The sequence below is a fragment of the Myxocyprinus asiaticus genome, chromosome 40, assembly GCF_019703515.2.
Source record: "Myxocyprinus asiaticus isolate MX2 ecotype Aquarium Trade chromosome 40, UBuf_Myxa_2, whole genome shotgun sequence".
Lineage (NCBI taxonomy): Eukaryota > Metazoa > Chordata > Actinopteri > Cypriniformes > Catostomidae > Myxocyprinus > Myxocyprinus asiaticus.
This window is the reverse complement of record NC_059383.1, coordinates 33920166-33939854: the sequence shown is the minus strand read 5'-3', so window position 1 is coordinate 33939854 and position 19689 is coordinate 33920166. Positions and strand designations below refer to the sequence as shown.

At 39.7% G+C, this 19689-nt stretch overlaps 1 protein-coding gene across 2 annotated transcripts in view; it reads right to left on the bottom strand.

Moving 5' to 3' along the window:
• LOC127430769 (potassium/sodium hyperpolarization-activated cyclic nucleotide-gated channel 1-like) overlaps nt 1–17314 on the bottom strand; it is a 150688-nt gene extending 133374 nt beyond the window's left edge. For both annotated transcript variants that reach the window (XM_051680815.1, XM_051680816.1), the window contains exons 1-2: nt 16710–17314; nt 4424–4847 (exon numbers count right to left, since the gene is read on the bottom strand). In XM_051680815.1, coding sequence (XP_051536775.1) covers nt 4424–4847; nt 16710–17065 — 780 coding nt within the window. In that variant the 5' untranslated portion in view covers nt 17066–17314. The remainder of the gene's footprint in view (nt 1–4423; nt 4848–16709) is intronic.
• Nucleotides 17315–19689: the final 2375 nt, after the last annotated feature.

Sequence of the window (19689 nt, the reverse complement as noted above, 5' to 3'; positions counted from 1 at the left end):
TATCTTCCGCTAATTTGTTTCCCTGTTGGCAAACTGCATCTTCCTTGGGCAGAGCCCCTCTGCCCCAGTCTCCATGTTTGTAGTAACTCCTCCCCCGTTGGGTAGGAGCTACCTTGAAGACCCTCCACATGGTCGGAAAGACCATGTGACGTATTTTTCCACTTAAATATCCCCCCCTCTCTTTGGGCAAGGTGTGGTCTCCACAGTGTCCTCCCCTTGGGAGGGACACCCCCCGACTAGACTTGGCGACCCAGTTGGATAATCCCCCTTCTTTTTTTGGGAGTGGAAAAACAGAAGGGGAAAAGAGGCCACGACTGGGTTAGCCTGTCTCTATCTTTTGGGTAGTCGACTTGTCCCCAAAGGTCCGTTCGACACTCTAACTATAACTATTTTGGGGGAGGTTATGTGTCGACCTGGTGTGCTGGCTACGAGGCACACAGTGGTCTGCCCACCACACACCGCCAGTTCACGTAACACAGTTCAGCCAGTTGTGGCGTTTTGTATAGGGACCCCTAGTGTCACTACATCGACACAACGTCGAGTGAGTGACAGATAGGGAACATCATGGTTATTTGCGTAACCTCCGTTCCCTGATGGAGGGAACAAGACGTTGTGTCCCTCCTGCCACAATGCTGAACTACCCGCTGAAATGGCTGGACCTTGTCTCGGCTCCTCAGCATAAAACCTGAATGAGTGGTTGCATACCAGCTCCTTTTATACCCATATGTCCGGTTGAGTGGCATGCAAATACAACTCGCCAATTTTCATTGGCCTTTTATCAAAGACCAGAGGTGTCTCAGGCTCCCAAGAGTGACCCCTAGTGTCACTACATCAACACAACATCTTGTTCCCTCCATCAGGGAACGGAGGTTACGCAAGTAACCATGACGTTTTACATGTAGTTTTGAACATCCTCATTTTTAAATGTACCTCTAATCGCCTCCCCCAGCAACATGGCAGGTGTCTAAATGTTCGTAAACAGTATGTCATTGCTCAGCTGTTTCAAATTTTCTTTTTTCAGTTCTGGATTATGTTTTATTGGATTAAGAATCAACTTTGTCTCAGAAATGTCTCCTAAAATTCCTTTGGAGTTCAAATAGAAACAAATGAGACAATTGTTGAATAAAGAACAGTAAGCCTATAGTATAAATCTATAAAATCAGTGTGGATGGAGTCAGATAATTTGGTCTCGGAAGAATTTGATGAGAAATGTTTGAGTTTGTTTTGAAATCTGGAGGAGGCATGTGTTGATCTTTTTCTCAATAAAAAACCTGAGATGCAAGAAACTTAAAGGAATATTTTATTATGAATAAGCTCATTAGATTGAATTTGTTATTTACCACATGTGGTGATGTGGGCGTGGCCGGGAGAGGAAGAACGGTAAGGAAAATTACCGTTGGAAATTACCTGTGGGAATTTCCCACATTACCCGTGGGAAATTATCTCTAACAGCTGTTCTGTGTTTCGGTGAGAGCTGGAGGGGGATAAAAAGGGTGTCCACACTGCTGGAGGACAGAGAAAGAGATGCACAATGGTGACGGTGTGTGATTCTGTTTGGGCTGAAAAGCCATTTGTTTATCCATTGCACTGAAAGAGTGTTGTAAATAAAAGACTCCCAATTTATTGTTCACCTGGCTCCCACTTCCTCCTTCAGAGTGTTAAAGAACCTTGTCACAGTGGTGCCAAAACCGGGGATTGTTTGGAGGAAGGAAATGTCATCATGGAGTCCTCTCCACTGGCCGAAATCTACAAGACCCTCACCGGCATCTACCAGGCTCAACATCAGGCCCTGCAGGTGGCAGGTGTTTTGTAGCTTAGTACTCCAGGAGGGATCTTCCACCGTGACCCCAGCCGCGACTACAGCCACGCTCGCTAAGATGGGACCGCAAGATGACCCTGAGGCTCACATCGAGCTGTTCGAGTGGACAGCCGAGGCGTGCACATGGCTGAACTCCCAGTGGGCGGTCCGCCTACTGCCACTGCTGACTAGGGAAACCCAACTCACAGCCCATCAGCTTCCGGTCAACAACCTCCTGGTGTATGAGGATCTGAAAAGAGCCATCTTGCAACGGGTCCGCCTTCTCCCATCAGCTCTGTGACGCCTGCCGAAGGTGGATGCTGGCTGAAGATCATGATGCCAAGGAGCTACTCAATTTGGTAGTACTAAAGCAGTTCATCGCCTGGCTACCAAAAGGGATAGCGGAGTGGGTCCAGTGCCACCGATCAACATCAATGGATGGGGTGGTCCAGCTGGCTGAGGACCATATGGCAGCATATTCAGGGGCTGGCGAGCCCTCTTCTTCTTCTCTCTCTCAATTTCCCTCTCTCTCTCCTCCCTCCCTCTCTCCTTTCTCTCATCCTGTTCCTGTTTCAAGGAAACAGGGAGTTCCTACCCCAAAACCAGATCTCCGGTCCCGTGGGCTGTTCATTTCGCTGGGTTCCCCTAACCCTCTCCACTCTCCCCCACAGGCTGGTGAATCTGCTGCCACGGGTGTGGACTTGAAGTCTGGGTCAGTCTGTGGGAGCTGCGAGGAACCTGGGCATTTCCAGGACCGATGTCCCACGATGGAGGTGGAGACATTGGTCCGGGTCCCTGACGTGCCACAGGCTGCCCCCGATCGAGCAGGAGCATATGGATACCTGTGAGTATTAAGGGGAGTACCTATCAAGCCTTGGTGGGTTCAGGTTATAATCAAACCTCCATTCACCAAAGCTTGGTTCAATCCGAGGATTTGGACACAAGCCAACGAGTGAAGTTAAGGTGTGTGCATGGGGATATTCACGATTACCCCTTAGTGCCCATCACTATTCAATTCAAATGGCAAAAGCATAGAATAGAGGCGGCAGTTACTCCCCGCCTCACCCATCCATAATTTTGGGTACGAATTAGCTGGAATTTACAACATCAGTGAGGGGAATTTGTGTGGATGGGTCCTGTAACAAAGTGTATCAGTGTGTGGGTGCGAGTGAAAGTGATTGATGTTCATTGCCTCCAGCCAGACATTGCACTCTCATACCCCTATTATTAAGGATCAGTTGTATCGAGTGATGCAGAATGCTCAGACAAAGGAGGATACAACACAATTGTTAATACAGAAGAGCCGTCAGGAAATTCGATTCCAGACGGCTCATCATAATCTAATGGCAGGTCACTTAGGGCAAGGAAAAACACTAAATCGTCTAATGGCCCGTTTTAATTTGCCGGGCATTCGCGGCGATGTCCGCAGGTGGTGTGCGGCGTGCCATGAATGTCAGCTGGTGAATCTGCAGGCCATCCCAAGAGCTCCATTAGTGACAGGCCAGATGGCTCCCCGGTCGGGCGGGCGATGGGGGCATGTGGTGATGTGGGCATGGCCGACGACGTCTGTGGAGAACGAGGCCAGGAGAGGAAGAACGGTAAGGATTGACACCTGTGGTAAATTATCTCTAACAACTATTCTATGTTTCAGTGTTTCAGCTGGAGGGGGATAAAAAAGGGTGTCCAGACTGCCGGAGGACAAGTATAAATGTAACAGAAGTCTAAATGTAAGTGCATTTATAAAATTTTAAGCTTCACATTTCTGCCTATAAACCCTCCAGAGATTGGCCCCTGTAAGTGCCTCACTGTAATCTAATTTTTTGCTTCTTTTTTTTTAAAGAAAAGAAGGGATGAGTCTAAATGCCACAAATGCTATTGAATTTCTACAATAAACTTCTATTGAACCTAGAATATTAATTTAAAGCTCTCAATTTGCACTCCATCTAATCTCATAAGTGTCTAGGATAAACAATTGAGATACTATGGAAATCTGCAGTGTTTTCTAACAATACGTTTCGTAACATAAGTCATCATATATTTCACAAATGGCTGAAGATAATAGTAGGTTTGAAGGGAAGCATGCAATACTTTTCTGATGAAAGTGACCTTAAGTGCTTTTAAAGCAACAACGCTCTAGTGAAACAGTTGGGGAGGGCGTGCAAACCAAATGCGTCACTTGAAGATTAATGTTCTATACTTTAGCTTGGGGTGTCTCAGACAGAGGTGGGAGTAAAGTGCTCTAGCATGAATACAGAGGCAGTAAATAGTTCTTCTCCACTGCACTAGCCGTGTTGAAGAGGCTGGTTCCTCTTACCGATGCAGCTCTTGAGAGGCTAAGTGGCAGATATGCTTACTTAACCCCAAAATATGTCTCTCCACCTCTGAAGAGCATGCGTCAGAAGTCTCTGAGATAGGACCTGTGCTGCTGAACAACACCTGAGCTCACAATGCCTTGGGTTGATTGTCTCACATATGTACACACAAACACTTACAATGTCAAATAACTCTCGCTCGTGCCCAAGTGTGTTTTATATTTGAAGCTACCAAATACAAGATGTGTTACTAAAGGCCATTTGCGTCATAGTTTGCATCACACACACATACACACACACTCTGTCCCCTCACCTCCTCCCACTGGTGGATGTATCTGATGAGGCGTGAAAGCCTGAGAAGACGTAGCAAGCTGAGGATTTTGGTGAACCGTACAATACGTAGTGCTCGTGCCGTCTTATAGACCTCCGAATCAAAACCTTTCTCCACTATTAGAAAGATATAATCCACCGGGATGGAGGAGAGGAAGTCCACTACGAACCAGCTCTTCAGGTAGTTCATCTTAATGACCTTTGGGTCCAGGATGATTTCTGAGCTCTCCTCATTCACAATCCCTGTTCGGAAGTTCATGACCAGGTCCACCAGGAAGATTGTGTCCGAGGCCACGTTGAAGATGAGCCAGGTGGTGGTGGTTTGCTCGGAAAAGAAGGTTATTCCCACAGGAATGATAATAAGATTCCCCATCATCATGATGAGCATTATCAAGTCCCAGTAGAACCTGCAGGGGAAGACAAACAGCAACATGTTAAAGTGGAACCACTTGAAGGTGAAAGCATTTGCTCTGTTAGCAAAGATCAGAATAAAACACTGTTGAAAGGACCAGCATATGCTGTGTTTTGAATGCTGGTGTGCTGGTGTCTCCAAAAGGTTTCTTAACCAACTTAACTAGCAAGGCTTCCTTGGCCAACCAGCTTCACCAGAAAGTTCCTTTAGCTCAACTAGAAGAGAAAAGCATTTTAAATTTCATTTCATTATGATTCTATTTCTGAAAGCAAACAATACTAGGCCTATTCACCAAGATGATGTGATGTAGCCGAACTGGAAAGATTCAATTCCTGCTCTTTTCTGCTGGAATGCCATAATTCCAAATGCGCTCAGATATCGGCAATGTTTCTCTGGGTGCTGTCTAATGGACTACCTTCAGCTCAGTACAGCTCATGCCTGCAGTCCACATATGATGCACTAGAGCTCATTTCCCTGTCGCTTTTGATATCACCACCAACACTTGCTGCTGAATTGCTGCTCTCTGACAGCGCAGTATGGCTCTCTGGATGAGAAGGCAAGAAGCCACAGGACAGGACAGAAAATGAAAAAGGGAGATCGTAACATGAGAGGGTTGCTCATGCTTACAGTATGTGCCATGTAGTGTGTTTACCAGCATCTGTGTGTGACATTCTGCTTTACTTGTAAGATACACAGAAAGCTAATTAAAGGTACAGGCTGTAATTGCTGAGACAGCAGCACTTGAATGTGCAGGAATAAGCTTGTGTTTGAAAACATATGAATGGAATCACCACAGAGGTGAATGGAAAGGCGGACACTGCTTGAAGGCGGTTGGTAACGCTATACCATTAGTGGCCTTTTGAGTCCAGAAATTACAATTCGTTCACTGGACAAATTTTATGAATACTGCATCATAATCTCATTGAAAATAATGACTGAACTTTAATGAGGAAAATAATGCAGAGACAGTGTTCACATTGTCTACTTAGCTAGCTAACTAGCTACATATCTAACATTTTTATCCGAAGCAACACTTTACACTTGGGTTAGGGACTGTAGTAACTTAAAGTTAAATGTCTTGATTATGGGCACAGTGGTGATAGTTCATAGATCAACCCTTGCAGGGTTTAATCTAAATCCAACTTTAATTTTGTCAGATAAGCTCAATTTTAAAAGTTGATTGTACTATCTAATGCTGAAAAAAGTTAGTTTACTTAAAACAATCAATTAAGTCAAATGTTATGCCATTTAAGTCAGAGTAACTTACATTTTTAAACAGTGAGCACATACAATATCAAGTTTGGTGGTGAAGGTAAAACATACAGGCTTTTGTGCATGCTCAGTTTGATCACTGACCCCCCCCCCCCCCCCCATTTGAAACTTTGTGCACCTCTGTGAAATGGAAGTTTACATTTTACTGTTGTAAGTCTATAAAGCCAGGCTCTACCATGTAAAATCAGGAAATATGTGGGAATTTAAACCTTTGATTTTGACTTTTGATTTTGATTTTGAAAATTATTTAAGTGTGTTTGGTCAAAGCGTGCCTACTTATGAGGACATATAAATAATTTGTAAATAATCTGTTTTGATTTAATAGATGTTTTTGATTTTTATGTGTTATAATATGCTTTGCTGTAAAAAGTTGTGTTTTGTTTAAAGTCACCATCAGGGTGTTTAGTGTTTGCTTTGATTAAATTTCTTTATTTATGAAGCTGATTCAACTTTTAAAAGTTTGAATTACTTGTAACCTACTCCATTTAACCATTTAATTTAGACCAACTATTTGGTCTATTGGTGGGGCTGATACATGATCTTATGTTGAAATATAGATCTACTTAAAAAGATTTTATATTGTATTATTTTCAAGAATATTGAAAATTATGGACAGCTATAATTCAGGTTTATTGAACTTAATGATCATTGATATTTTTTAGTTTGCTGAACTTATTGTATTAAGTTCATGGAACTTACAATCCAACTTGTTGTTAAGTTGCTAAAACTAATTTGCCTGAAGTTGAGTAAACTCAAAAATGCTTTGCAGCTGGTTGCCTTACTTTTTTAAGTTTACTCAACTTTTTATTTTTTACAGTGTACAACATTACCATAACTAACCTAGATCTTAAACCTATCCTAACTCCGTGTCCTAACCAGGTTTGGCAATAATTTGTCAATGTACACACTGAAAGTGAAAACACTGAATAATGTGACAACTCCACAGCCAATTAAAACAAAGAGATTTCACTGTGGGCAAGTCTACACAAAGGCAACAGAACAGAAATAGAATCCAAGTAAATGACATAATGTCTCGCAAGGACAGAAACTTAGATTACCAAAGGAAGACATAACCATTATCAGGTACTGCTTTGCCTTATCGCACCTGGTTTGAACACAGTGCTAATAAAGTGTTATACAATGACACGTTGAATGGCTCCAAAAATTATTATAAAGCTTCAATTCATGATTATATTCTGCTGTCCAACAGTCTTCATTTTGTCTTAACCATATTCCTCTGTCCTATTTCTTTCATTCTCCCTCTTTATTTGAGCACTATGGCAATAAATCTCATTCTGATTCTGATGTGAGAGATTTTCAGCTGCTTGGCAGGAGATGCAGTGCACAGCCCTTCCAGCGAGAAGAATCACATTATAATTTCAAACCTTCATTAGTTATGTAACAAGACATCCTTTGCTAAAAAGACTTGAATTGATGAAACAAACAGCTGGATTTGGAATTATTGCATATTAAATTGCTTTAAAGACAGCATATTTATTCTGAACAGACAATGAAGATAATTCTGCATTTATAATTTTGCATTTATTTATTTATTTAATCATTTATTTATTTTTTGCTTTGTTTTGTTTTTTGTTTATTTGTTTATTTTTATTTTTTTGTTTATTTTTTGGGGGGGTGGGGTGGTGAATATTAATTATGAAAATTCTGTCATAATTTCCTCACTCTCACCCTCAATTTAGCCTCAGTCAGCATTCACTTTTGGCATTTTTTTTTTTTTTATTCAATGAAAGTGAATGATGACTAAGGCTAACTTTCTGCCTAACATCAACATACTTAGCAGAAGAGTATAAGTCGTACTGGTTTTCAACAAAATGTGGGTGTTAATGACAGAAATTTTAATTATGATGATCTGTTGATGACAGATTTTTCATCTTTGAATGACTACCCCTTTAAATAGAAAATGCAGGACTAAAAGTAATCATTTATCATCCCTGATGCTAATTTGTTCTGACTGAAAATGCTGTCAAAATCACCCCTTCTTTCCTTACAGCTGTATTATTTGTAGGCTGTTTTGATATTTACTGGTCAAGATGAAATGAAACATCGGTCAGCCTCCATTTTCATGTCACCCAGTGTTTTTCTGCTGTGTTAGACCAGACCAGTGCCTGAACTGGCTACAGACTAGATCCTTTACATACTGTTACATGTAAAAAAGCCCTGTCATAAATGAATCTATTCTAGAATTCGAGAAGTCTCTTATCCTATAAAACTGCTAATCCAATCTAATCTAATCAAGCCAAACCAAACACAAGTAATTAGTGAACACAGCTACATTGGTGGAATTATTCATACCACCTACAATGTGAAGAAAGCTTCCTCAGCACAATGTGAAAAATAGCTACTATTTAATGTCTACTGTGAACAGACATGAGTCAGCTTTCTATACCACGATAGCTCTTTGCGACACTGAAATTTTCAGACCTCAGAGTGCACACGCACACATGCTGTAATTGCATTAATGTTGCTCCTGTGTCTTGTAAGCCAGACGTATTTTGACGGGCGCCGGGCTGACCAAGAGAACCACACAAAATGTCCCAGCTACTGATAACGGCGTACATCCACGAACTAAAATAGATGCTTTCAAGAATCCTATCTCATGCTAAAACCCCCTGGCTGGTGCCTCCGATGTGGCTGATGCACTTGGTTGTAATAGATCCCTGCAAATGAAAAAAGCTCTCCAGCCTTGCTTTATAAATATCTACCAATCCAGTATCAAGTAATTGTCTGGGCTTTGGTGTAAACGGCTATATTTGTTTAATAATATCCACATCGGTTATTTTTACTTCAGGGAGGTGTCTAAAGCCACGTACACACTGCAGAGTTTTGGGAGTGACAGATGCATTTAAATGTAGGATTGAATCCCTTAAATTGTCATTTTAAGTGTGTACAAAACATTGCAGTCACACCTAAAATGGTCATGACTGATATAGCAATAACCATAGCAATGTTTTGGTGTCTTGCTGTTGTAAACCAGAACATAGTCCACTTCCAAATTAATATGTTTTAGTTTGAAAATGCATTCATTTCGCTACATTTTCTCCACCAAACATGAAGAATTTCAAAAACGCACTTCATAACTGCTTACTTTGGAAAACAGTGGCGTTAGGAAACTGAAAACATAGGTTTTAAACTTAAACAGGTTAGTGTGGACGTGGCCTATGTAATGGGAGCCAGCTGGTACATGGAAGTTGTGCAGTGTTTGTAAACCTCACTCCCCTGGCGTCAAGAGGCGCACTAGCGACTCAAACTAGAGGCTGTAGTCTTTAGCCTCCTCATTAGCGTGCCCGCCTCCCATGACGGCTGACACCGGTTCGAATCCCACTCGGAGCGGGTCAAGCAGGACTGATTATACCTACAAAATTTTTGCTTGAAAAAAGATTAATTTAGCTGTTTATGCCATACAGTGGAATGGCATTTTCCTCCAGTGAAAACCGAGACTTTCGAAAACACTCTCCATAACTGCATACTTTGGAAAACGATGACGTTACAAAAGTGAAAGTGGAGATTTCAAACTTGGACATGGCCATAGATGCCAACACTTTAACCTGATTTGTGTCAGTTATTTTTGAATAAATATTAGCCATTTTTATTAAAACACCCTCAACAACGATATCATATTTTGTTTATGTTCTTTAAGCAACAACTTCTAAATAGCATACACTCTCAAGTCTGAACCATAATGTATGGATTTATTTTTTGATGCAGTTGATTGTGTTGGTTGCAGTATGGCTAGGTTTGTGAAAGAATTGCATATTGAGTAAATGGAGGCGTTTGTATTAAAAGGGGCTTGACAATTCATTTTGCTTTTGTAACTGTAGCCTTGACGACCGAATGACAGACAGACTGCATTGTCAGAGGTGGGATGGTTGCCATGTGACCATCTGTCCCACTGGTGAATACTAAAGACTAGCATAAAGGACACAACCCCAGCACAAGCGATATAAATGCTCTAATGCTCTTTTTTGTTTACCTCTGCTTCTACAAGAGCTTCAACACAGTGTGGAACTTGGTTCTTCATGGTATTAACTATTAAAAGATGGTCATCAAAGACACAAATTACTGGTAAAGGGATAGTCCACCCAAAAATTTTATTTCTCTCATTATATAATCACCATCATGTTGTCCCAAACCCATACGCCTTCACAGCAAAACATGAAAGGAGATGTTCCTATTACTTCTATTGCATCTTTTTTTCAAAAAATCCATTAACAGAGGAAAGAAAGTCATATGTGTTTGGAACAACATGAGTGAGTAAATGATGACAGAATTATTATTTTGGGTGAACTGAACATTTAACCTACTGTGTGGCCTGTTTGAGGTGCTCTGCAGTCATACTGCATTAATAAACCTGGCGTTCTGCATTATACGTGAGAAGAAAAAAAAAACGGTGTTAGGCTATTTTAAGAGCACCAGGGGGCATCGGTTTGGAAAAAGTGAGACACACTCTCACAAAGACCTTCATTAGACATTGGGACACATCTTTGAGACAAGCCTCCAAAAACAACAGCAAAAAGCATCAATAATGCAAGACAAACTTGCATGCCCCTAAAAATAGAGGTTAATCTGGGTTTAGGAATCAGAGGCTGTTTGGTGTGGAATCTGCTCACATACAAATCCTGTTTTTCGACAACCTGTGTGATTAATTTATAAGCCATAGATATGACCCAAGCTCATCTGTTACCTGATGAATCCTGCTACAAAGAAGAAAAAAAACCAAAAAAACAAAAACTCAGTCACCTGAAACGCTAAAGAAATTGTGGGAAGGAGACACTATCCTTGGTGATCATTCAGATTTGCCTTTCCCCAGTGACGTATTATGAAAAGAGCAAAGGCTGTTTTCCGAAGATGGACAAATGGGGAAAGCATGAGACAGATGATATGCAACATGGAGGACCGATAAAAGAAACATACAACTGACTCACGCGTGACAAGAGCCGATGACAAAGGGGCTCAGGCCCCATGAAGTCAAGCATGAGCCCTTTTTTGAAAACAATGAATAATGAATCTTACTAACCTCCTATTAATTTTTAAACACCCTCTGCATTGAGATATCTCTGGATATTGGGTTTCCTTTGACGCTTCAGAACCAAAACAGCACATGGGAATGTTGGTGTCACTCACATGATGTTGCTTGCTTTGTTACGACATTATCAACTCATGACTCTGTTTACCAGTGGGGAACCATTTCAAATTTCTACAACAGTAGCTTCAACTTTTATGTCCTAGGAGTTGATTTTTGATAAAAAGATTAAAAACACATGAAAATTCCTCATGATGTTTCCGCCAAACCCATTCGACTTTCTTTCTTCCATGAAACAAAAGGAGAGTCTAGACAGAATGACGGCTTCAGTTTCAATTAACTTTCATTGTATAGAAAAAGATGCTTTGAAAGCGAATGGTGACTGACGCTATATACACTGATCAGCCACAACATTAAAACCACCTATCTAATATTGTGAAGGTCCCCCTCGTGCTGAAACAACAGCGCCAACCCGCATCTCAGAATATCATTCTGAGATGCTATTCTTTTCACCACAATTGTACAGAGAGGTTATCTGAGTTACCGTAGACTTTGTCAGTTCGAAACAGTCTGGCCATTCTCTGTTGACCTCTCTCCTCAACAAGGCGTTTCCGTCCACAGAACTACCCCTCACTGGATGTTTTTTGTTTTTTGCACCATTCGGAGTAAATTCTAGAGACTGTTGAGCGTGAAAATCCCAGGAGATCAGCAGTTACAGAAATACTCAAACCAGCCTATCTGGCACCAACAATCATCCATGCAATTATCTTACCAGCCAATTGTGTGGCAGCAGTGTAGTGCATAAAATCATGCAGATATGGGTCAGAAGCTTCAGTTAATGTTCACATCAACCATCAGAATGAGGAAAAATGTGATCTCAGTGATTTGAAGCATGGTATGATTGCTGGTTTGAGATGTGGGTTGGCGCTGTTTTGGCGGCACGAGGGGGACATACACAATATTAGGCAGGTGGTTTTAATGTTGTGGCTGATAGGTATATCTATAGATCTGTATGTATATCTATCTATCTATCTATCTATCTATATATATACACTACCGGTCAAAAGTTTTGAAACACTTGATTGAAATGTTTCTCATGGTCTTAAAAATCTTTTGATCTGAAGGCGTATGCTTAAATGTTTGAAATTAGTTTTGTAGACAAAAAATATAATTGTGCCACCATATTAATTTATTTCATTATAAAACTAAAATTTTAATAAAAAAATAAAAAAGTTTTTGAAATTGATGACTTGGACCAAATAATAAAGAAAAAACAGCCAATAAGTGCCCAACATAGATGGGAACTCCTTCAATACTGTTTAAAAAGCATCCCAGGGTGATACCTCAAGAAGTTGGTTGAGAAAATGTCAAGAGTACATGTCTGCAAATTCTAGGCAAAGGGTGACTACTTTGAAGATGCTAAAATATAACACAGTTTTGATTTATTTTGGATTTTGTTTAGTCACAACATAATTCCCATAGTTCCATTTATGTTATTCCATAGTTTTGATGACTTTAATATTATTCTAAAATGTGAAAAAAACAAATTATAATAAAGAATGAGAAAGTGTTTCAAAACTTTTGGCTAGTAGTGTGTGTGTGTGTGTGTGTGTGTGTGTGTATATATATATATATATATATATATATATATATATATATATATATATATATATATACACACACACACTGTATATATTATGCCTTTTAAAATAATATATATTATTTTATAAAAGACTGAATTGAAAATCGATCACGAAAATATTAATTATTAATTTTGTTTAACAATGATTATCCAAACAAAGAGTAAAAACACTTTTTTTAAGTTTATAAACTTTATTTAATATATATAAAATGCTACCATTGATATGAAATTATCCTTAGAAAGAGAAAGGAGTGTGCTGTTTATTTAAAAATAATCAATTAAAATGTAATTTCTGCAGCAGAATGAAAGTGGAAGATTTGAGATGTGAGAATGACATTTGTTGGTTCAGAAAAATAAAATAAAAAAAGACAGATTTCTCCTGTTAAGCAGTTATATACACTGCATGTTGGACATTGTAAGTAGACAAATTAAATTAAATTGAGAGTTTAAAAAGTGTGTTTTAAGGGTGTTTTCTCTCTAAAAGTACCCCTAGTTGAACCAACACCCTGTAACTGTTATTCTGACATATTGAAAAATAACAGAGGTACAAAAGAGCAGTTCCATGTGTGGGTGAGAAAAGGAATGTCATTGTAAAAGAGCAGAAAACTTTCAAGTCTGCCAAGTGTATCCAGTGCGTCAGTGTGTTATGGAGGTGTAGAATAGTCACACGGTCCAGGCTTTCGGCCATTAAAGGCAGTGATGACTGTCAAAAGCACACTTGCACTGTTTTTTTTTTTTTTCTTTGCCTGTCATGCATTTTCTCCCTTTCAAATCACTCTATTTTTCTTGCTATCAACCTCTTCCTATCCATATCTTCTATTCTCCCCTGTTTTCACCCTCTATGTTTCTTTCTTTGATGTAAAGCCCATTTGGCAAGGCTGATCAAAGGCTCAAAATCAGGTGTACCACCTGCAGAACTGAAGCATGGTCATCTAAGAATGCAATGAAGGTATTAGCCAATCAAATACATTCAAATGGAGACTTGAAGCCTTTAACCTGCTCATCAACTGGACATATAATGCATTGATTACTTTTTTTCCCAAATATTTTTTTCTATAAATAGAAAAAAAATAAAAATAAATAAAAGGCGATCCACCACTCAAAGTCTTTCCAGAAGTGTGTAATTCATGTGCCACTAACATTACCTAACAGAATTGCAAAAATATTACTATTTTGAACAGGCAAACAGATAGTCCAGGTCCATGCTTTTGGTTGAGCCAATGTTGCTGTGTTGGAATAGTTGGGACTCTCAAACAAACAGAGCAATGTTTGATAGTGCCACACACCCTCAGTGTTCACACTTTTTGGGCAAATCAATCAATGAATGACTTATTTATAGTTGTCTCTTCAAATTAATTAAGTGATAAGAGAAAGTATTTTATCTATAAAAAATAAGGGCTCAGAGCGATGTTAAGCTCATTCAGTGTGTGTTGGACATCTAATATGATCTCACCTTCTCTTACCCCTGCTCTGATGTTTGAAGGCTTTACACAATCTGTTCTGATCTGTTCGATGGGTGGTGCAACCTAGTAGTTAAAGACCTGGGCTGAAACTGCAAGGTTGTAGGTTTGAACCCCAGAAGGTTTGATGCATGCAAATGCATCATGGCAATTTAGATTTGTCAAAATCCACAATTTCAAAAGTCTCATCTCGCTCAGATAATTTGATATAAACTGAAAATGCAACATCTACCTAGCCTCTTGTCCTTCCAAACTGGCAAATTGTCCCAGATTGAGCACAAAATAATTTATTATCAAAATGTCACAACTTCTTTCCCCTTACAACAAAAATGCATGTTGATCACTGGCAGTCAAGTGCTGTTTCAATTTTTAGCTTAGTTTATTTAAATAATTCAGTATGTCGGGAATTGAACCCGGCTCTCATTGCATGCTAAACAAAAACTGTACCATTAGACTAACATATCTTATGCCTAAATGTAGAACTTCTAAGTTTTTTCCCCCTTTTGGTCATATCCCACCTAGGACACCAAGTGTGCCATGACTGCCACTGTTGCCCTCTAAAAAACAGCCCATGAATCCATGAACCATCACCATTGTGCCCTTGAGCAAGACACTTAACCCCAGGATGCTCTAGGGAGATTGTCCATGTAATATGTGTACAGTACACATAATGATTGTAATGCATAAAAGCATAATCTAAAAGTCAAATAGTAGCTAGTAGCAGTTCTCTTCCATGCAAGCAGCATCCTGGATTGGTTAGGATCTCAATGACTTGGGTAGCACCTTTGCGTGGGGAATGAAATAGGCTATCTGATGTGTTTTGCTATTAAATTTCATACACAATACAAGTACATCAAGAACATCGAATAAATAAAACAGTAAGACAGGTGGGAGTCGAGCTAATGACCCTGTTCCGCATGTACCGCGAGGAGCTGTTGATTTCAGTACCATGGAGAGCGGCGCGTTAAGGGCCAGATGGGAAGTGAAACTAGTGTTTGCAAAGAAATCTGCGTGCTGCGCTCCTGCAGAGTTGCCAGGGCAAAACGAGCACGTGAGGTTCCTTGTCACCTATCCGCGCGCACAACGGCAAAGGGAGAGAGAGAGAGAGAGAGAGAGAGAGAGAGAGAGAGAGAGAGAGAGAGAGAGAGAGAGAGAGAGAGAGAGAGAGCGTGTAAACGTTACGGTGCTTTCAGCATATATAGTATTTGAGATGCACCTGAAACGATAATTCTATCATCTATGCGTAAAACAAGCCTCAATTTTCAAGCACATGCTTTTCTCTATTTCCCCCTCTCATTTCATACGTTTACAAATAAAATAAACTTCTGATTGGGGTTTTAATGTCATATAGGATACATATCTAGGCCTACATATGTATAACATAAATCTATACAATTTTATATATTATAAATTGTATGTATGTGTGTGTGTGTGTGTGTGTGTGTGTGTGTGTGTGTGTGTGTGTGTGTGTATACACATGCATATATACAGTATATATATTTAGAAAAAATCTGAAATTCTTCAGCATAGTCTGTTTCATTCTTACAGACAGACATGTACAATATTTGTCTTTTTGCCCACCTCAAAGACTAAATATATCCATCTATCCATCCATCCATCCAGGCATAATGAGTGAGAAACTAACTGGAGACTTTAAAACCTCAAGTGGACTAACCAACTCCCAATGGTGTACAGGGAAAATGAAATTACTTTTGAAAATTATGAGTGTGTTGGTTATGTAATAATTCACATTAACCACCTCGTAACTACCTATTTACTGCAGGTTAAAATGTAAAGCCTCAAAGCTTTTGTCCCTAGTATCCTAGTCTTATTTGAAATGTATTATATTTTTCCATCTCAGTTAAGCAAGATATATTGACCATGAAACATTTTTCTGGGGGCCATTGGGTTTGCAAATCCCTTTCATTCACCTGACTAACGCGATTAGCGTTAAACTGCTTTAGATCAACTGTCCCAGAGCTAAAATTGGCATGGGTTGTTACCTGGTGAGAACCACACGGCATCGTACAGTACCACGAGCTAAAACAATAGAGTAATCCGAGTGTGTATGCCACAGAACAGTCTATAGATTTTCCATCATTTGTGATCTTATAGCCACCCTCATTGACAGCTATGTGTTAATGCCAAACAGTGGTGCATCATTCACAGCGCGCACCACATATCTACTGTATGCAACACCATAATTCCCAATGATGGCACGTCCTGTGTCGTTTATTCACCAAGATGACATTCACCCCTACTCATGCCAAGGGCATTGCGTGCCTTCCGGCTTTGTCTCTCCAAAACGCCACGGAACATTATGGCAAAAGCACCTCTGATACGCATGGATGAGCATGTGTTTGGACAGCACAAGCAGAGCCCGTTTAATTGTGGTGTGCGTGAAGGCATGCGCCGTGGAAGGTGACTTTCCACACTTCTTACCTAAAATCACTATAAGGGTGAATGATCCAATATCCAGCCGTCTGGACTCTCTCCTGCTCCTTCTCCACAGCTTTCTGACTCCCGAACATCCGCAAGGAGAACTTATTCACCCCGGGCTGCATCATCGCTCCAAATTGCCGCTGCATAAACCCATATTGCCTCGACGCAGCGTCTAAATCGTCAAAACCGACCATGGTTTCCTCCCGGTCCCCCTTGACACCCACTGAGTTGCCGTGGTCCTTCATGTTCTGGCTCCCCATGCTGTTCTTCAAGATCGAGTCTTGCCTCTGCAACACATTATTCCCGTCCGCTTTCTCCTCTTTGTTGCTTGAGAACGAGTTGGATTTGTCTTCCATGGCGGTTTCAAAACGTGCTGTCTCCGGGTGCGGAGGACAGGCTACGCGTAAAACTCGAGAGGAGCAGCAGCAGGCGGCTCTTCTGTTTCATTTGACGTCCTGCCTCCAGTGCGAGTGCTGCTGCACAACTGAGAGAGGCAGAGCTGTGGTGAACCAGACGGCATAGGGTTTCTTGGGCTGCTGCCATCTACTGTCGGGATTGGGCGCGGGCCGCGGTCCGTGTGGCTCTGTCGGCGCGCGTCACGAACAGTTCAGTCAGTGCACGTACGCTTCATTTCCATAATGCGCTGCATGGATATGTTTCAAGTCTGAGAAGGGTGCCAACGGAATGCTATTTGAACGTGATGTTGCCGAAGCAAATAAGGGATATGTAAAGCTTTTGGGGATGGCGTGTTTACATTTATATTATGGAAAGGTGTGAATTGAAATGGTAGGGCTATTATGAAAAGACTAAAATCTTTATGGCCATCTATTTATTATAAATCTATTAGAGGTGGGCAGTATGACCAAATAATTTTAGGTAACACTTTACAATAACATTCTATTTTTTAACAATAGTTAATGCATTAGGTATCATAAATGAATAGGCTAATGTTTTTAACAGCATTTATTAATCTTGGCTGATGTTAATTTATTGAAAAAAAACCCACAATTGTTCATTGTTAGTTCATATTAGTTCATAATGCATTACTAATGTTAACAAATACTACATTTTAAAAATGAATTAGGATATGTTGGAATTATGCCAGATTCAATACAAGTTAAGCTCAATCACCAGCATTTGTGGCATAATGTTAATAACCACAAAAGAAAGAAAAAAAAAGAAGAAAAAAAAAAGAAAGAAAGAAAAAAAATTGACTCCTCCCTCCTTTTCTTAAAGGTGCAGTATGTAAGATTCAGAAACCCTTGTTATTAATGACACCTGTGGCCGTTAAGTGAACTGCAGCCAGCTAATTGTTGCTCGTGCTCGAGCTCGTGCACACACTCCATAGGGACGCGAGCAAGCGAGCATCGGCCAAAACAATGATGTAATGTACAAAGAGACTGAACGTGATTCACCAGCATCATGCTGACAGATGAGGTAGCATAATTAAAATTACACAGTTATGATTGTTTTACTACAAACTTTGAACTACTTATCAGCTAACATAGCATACTGATACACACATACTACAGAACTATACCAGACAGTTTACGGTTGCACTGCACTGTTATGTTGCACTAATGTATGTTTTGTATATCATATGTTGTACTACGATCAAGAAACCAGCGTATTTGCTTAAATTTATCCTGTATACCTGACTTTTAGTATAAAGAGAATTATTTGAACGTTACAAAGCAAGGTAGCTTGTAATTCGTCAGCGTTAGCAGGCAAGATCAAGTTAGCTAAAATTACACAGATCAATACTTATGGCACTATATTTCACATGTTTTGCAGTTATGTAAGTTTACCTGTCCAATAAGAAGAATGCCAATTCAGGGTCGGTTTTGATCCCCACAACCATAGCGGAAGAGAAGCACTGAGACAAGGCTCTCGGGAGCGTGCATAAACGTCACGTCCTTTGGATTTTCCCGGCAAAACCGACTCGCTCCCTTCGCATGAAAATCAGTCTACAGGCTTTAATAGGCAACCTTGGAAGTCCAGGAAGGGCTCATTTTTTAAGTTGCGTTACAAGCCGTTCACATATTGGCAAAAAAAGATGAATATTACATGAAAATTTTTACATACTGCACCTTTAAAAAAAAAGCGAATGTGACAAATTGTCGGTGAGTTTAAAGTGAAGTGAAGTGAAGCTTATAATTTTATAAAAACACTTACATTCATTCTTCTGTTAAAACATATGAAGGCCTATTATTTAAGTTGTAAAGTTATTTAATAATTTTTACGGTTGTTTTAAGGATTACGGCATCATGTTGTCATGGCAATGAAGTTGTAAAATTGGATTTAACATTACACAGAAAAGGTAAGCAATTTTATCACACTAAAATCATTTTACCACAATATTGTTTACGTCTTGTGGCTATACTTTTGAAACAGTGAGTATTTTAATGTATAGGGATTGGTGCCCATTCCCCATTGTAAGTGTCTCACAATAACCCAGATATTTACTTTTTTTTTTTTTTTTTTTAAGAAAAGGAGGGATGAGTCAAAATTAATATTTGTAGTAATCAATATATCACTAACGCTGTTGATTGAGCTAAACTTGTACTGAACTCGGGATATTCCTTTAACATTAACAAAGATAAATAAGTGTTGTGCAAGTATTGTTCATGGTTGTTCATTGTAACTAATTTTGTTAAATAATGTTAATGAATATAACCTTATTGTAAAGTGTTACCAAATTTAACCCCTAAATAAGTGTAAATATTGAATCTTTAGTATAAGAGATAAAAACAAGCTAGAGATATGACTAACTACTCTTTCAGGTCTTTAAAACTCAATTTAATCTCATTCTTTCAACCATGAGAGAAAGGCTCCTTAATAACACCGTAAGCACTGGCTTTGAACTGATAGCTTTCCCAAAATAAAGCTGTTCTTGTGAGTGCTCTGACATCATTTGCGAGAAATGTGAGAAAGTGTACTTTATTGACTGTGGCAAAATTTACGGATTAATTAATGTCCC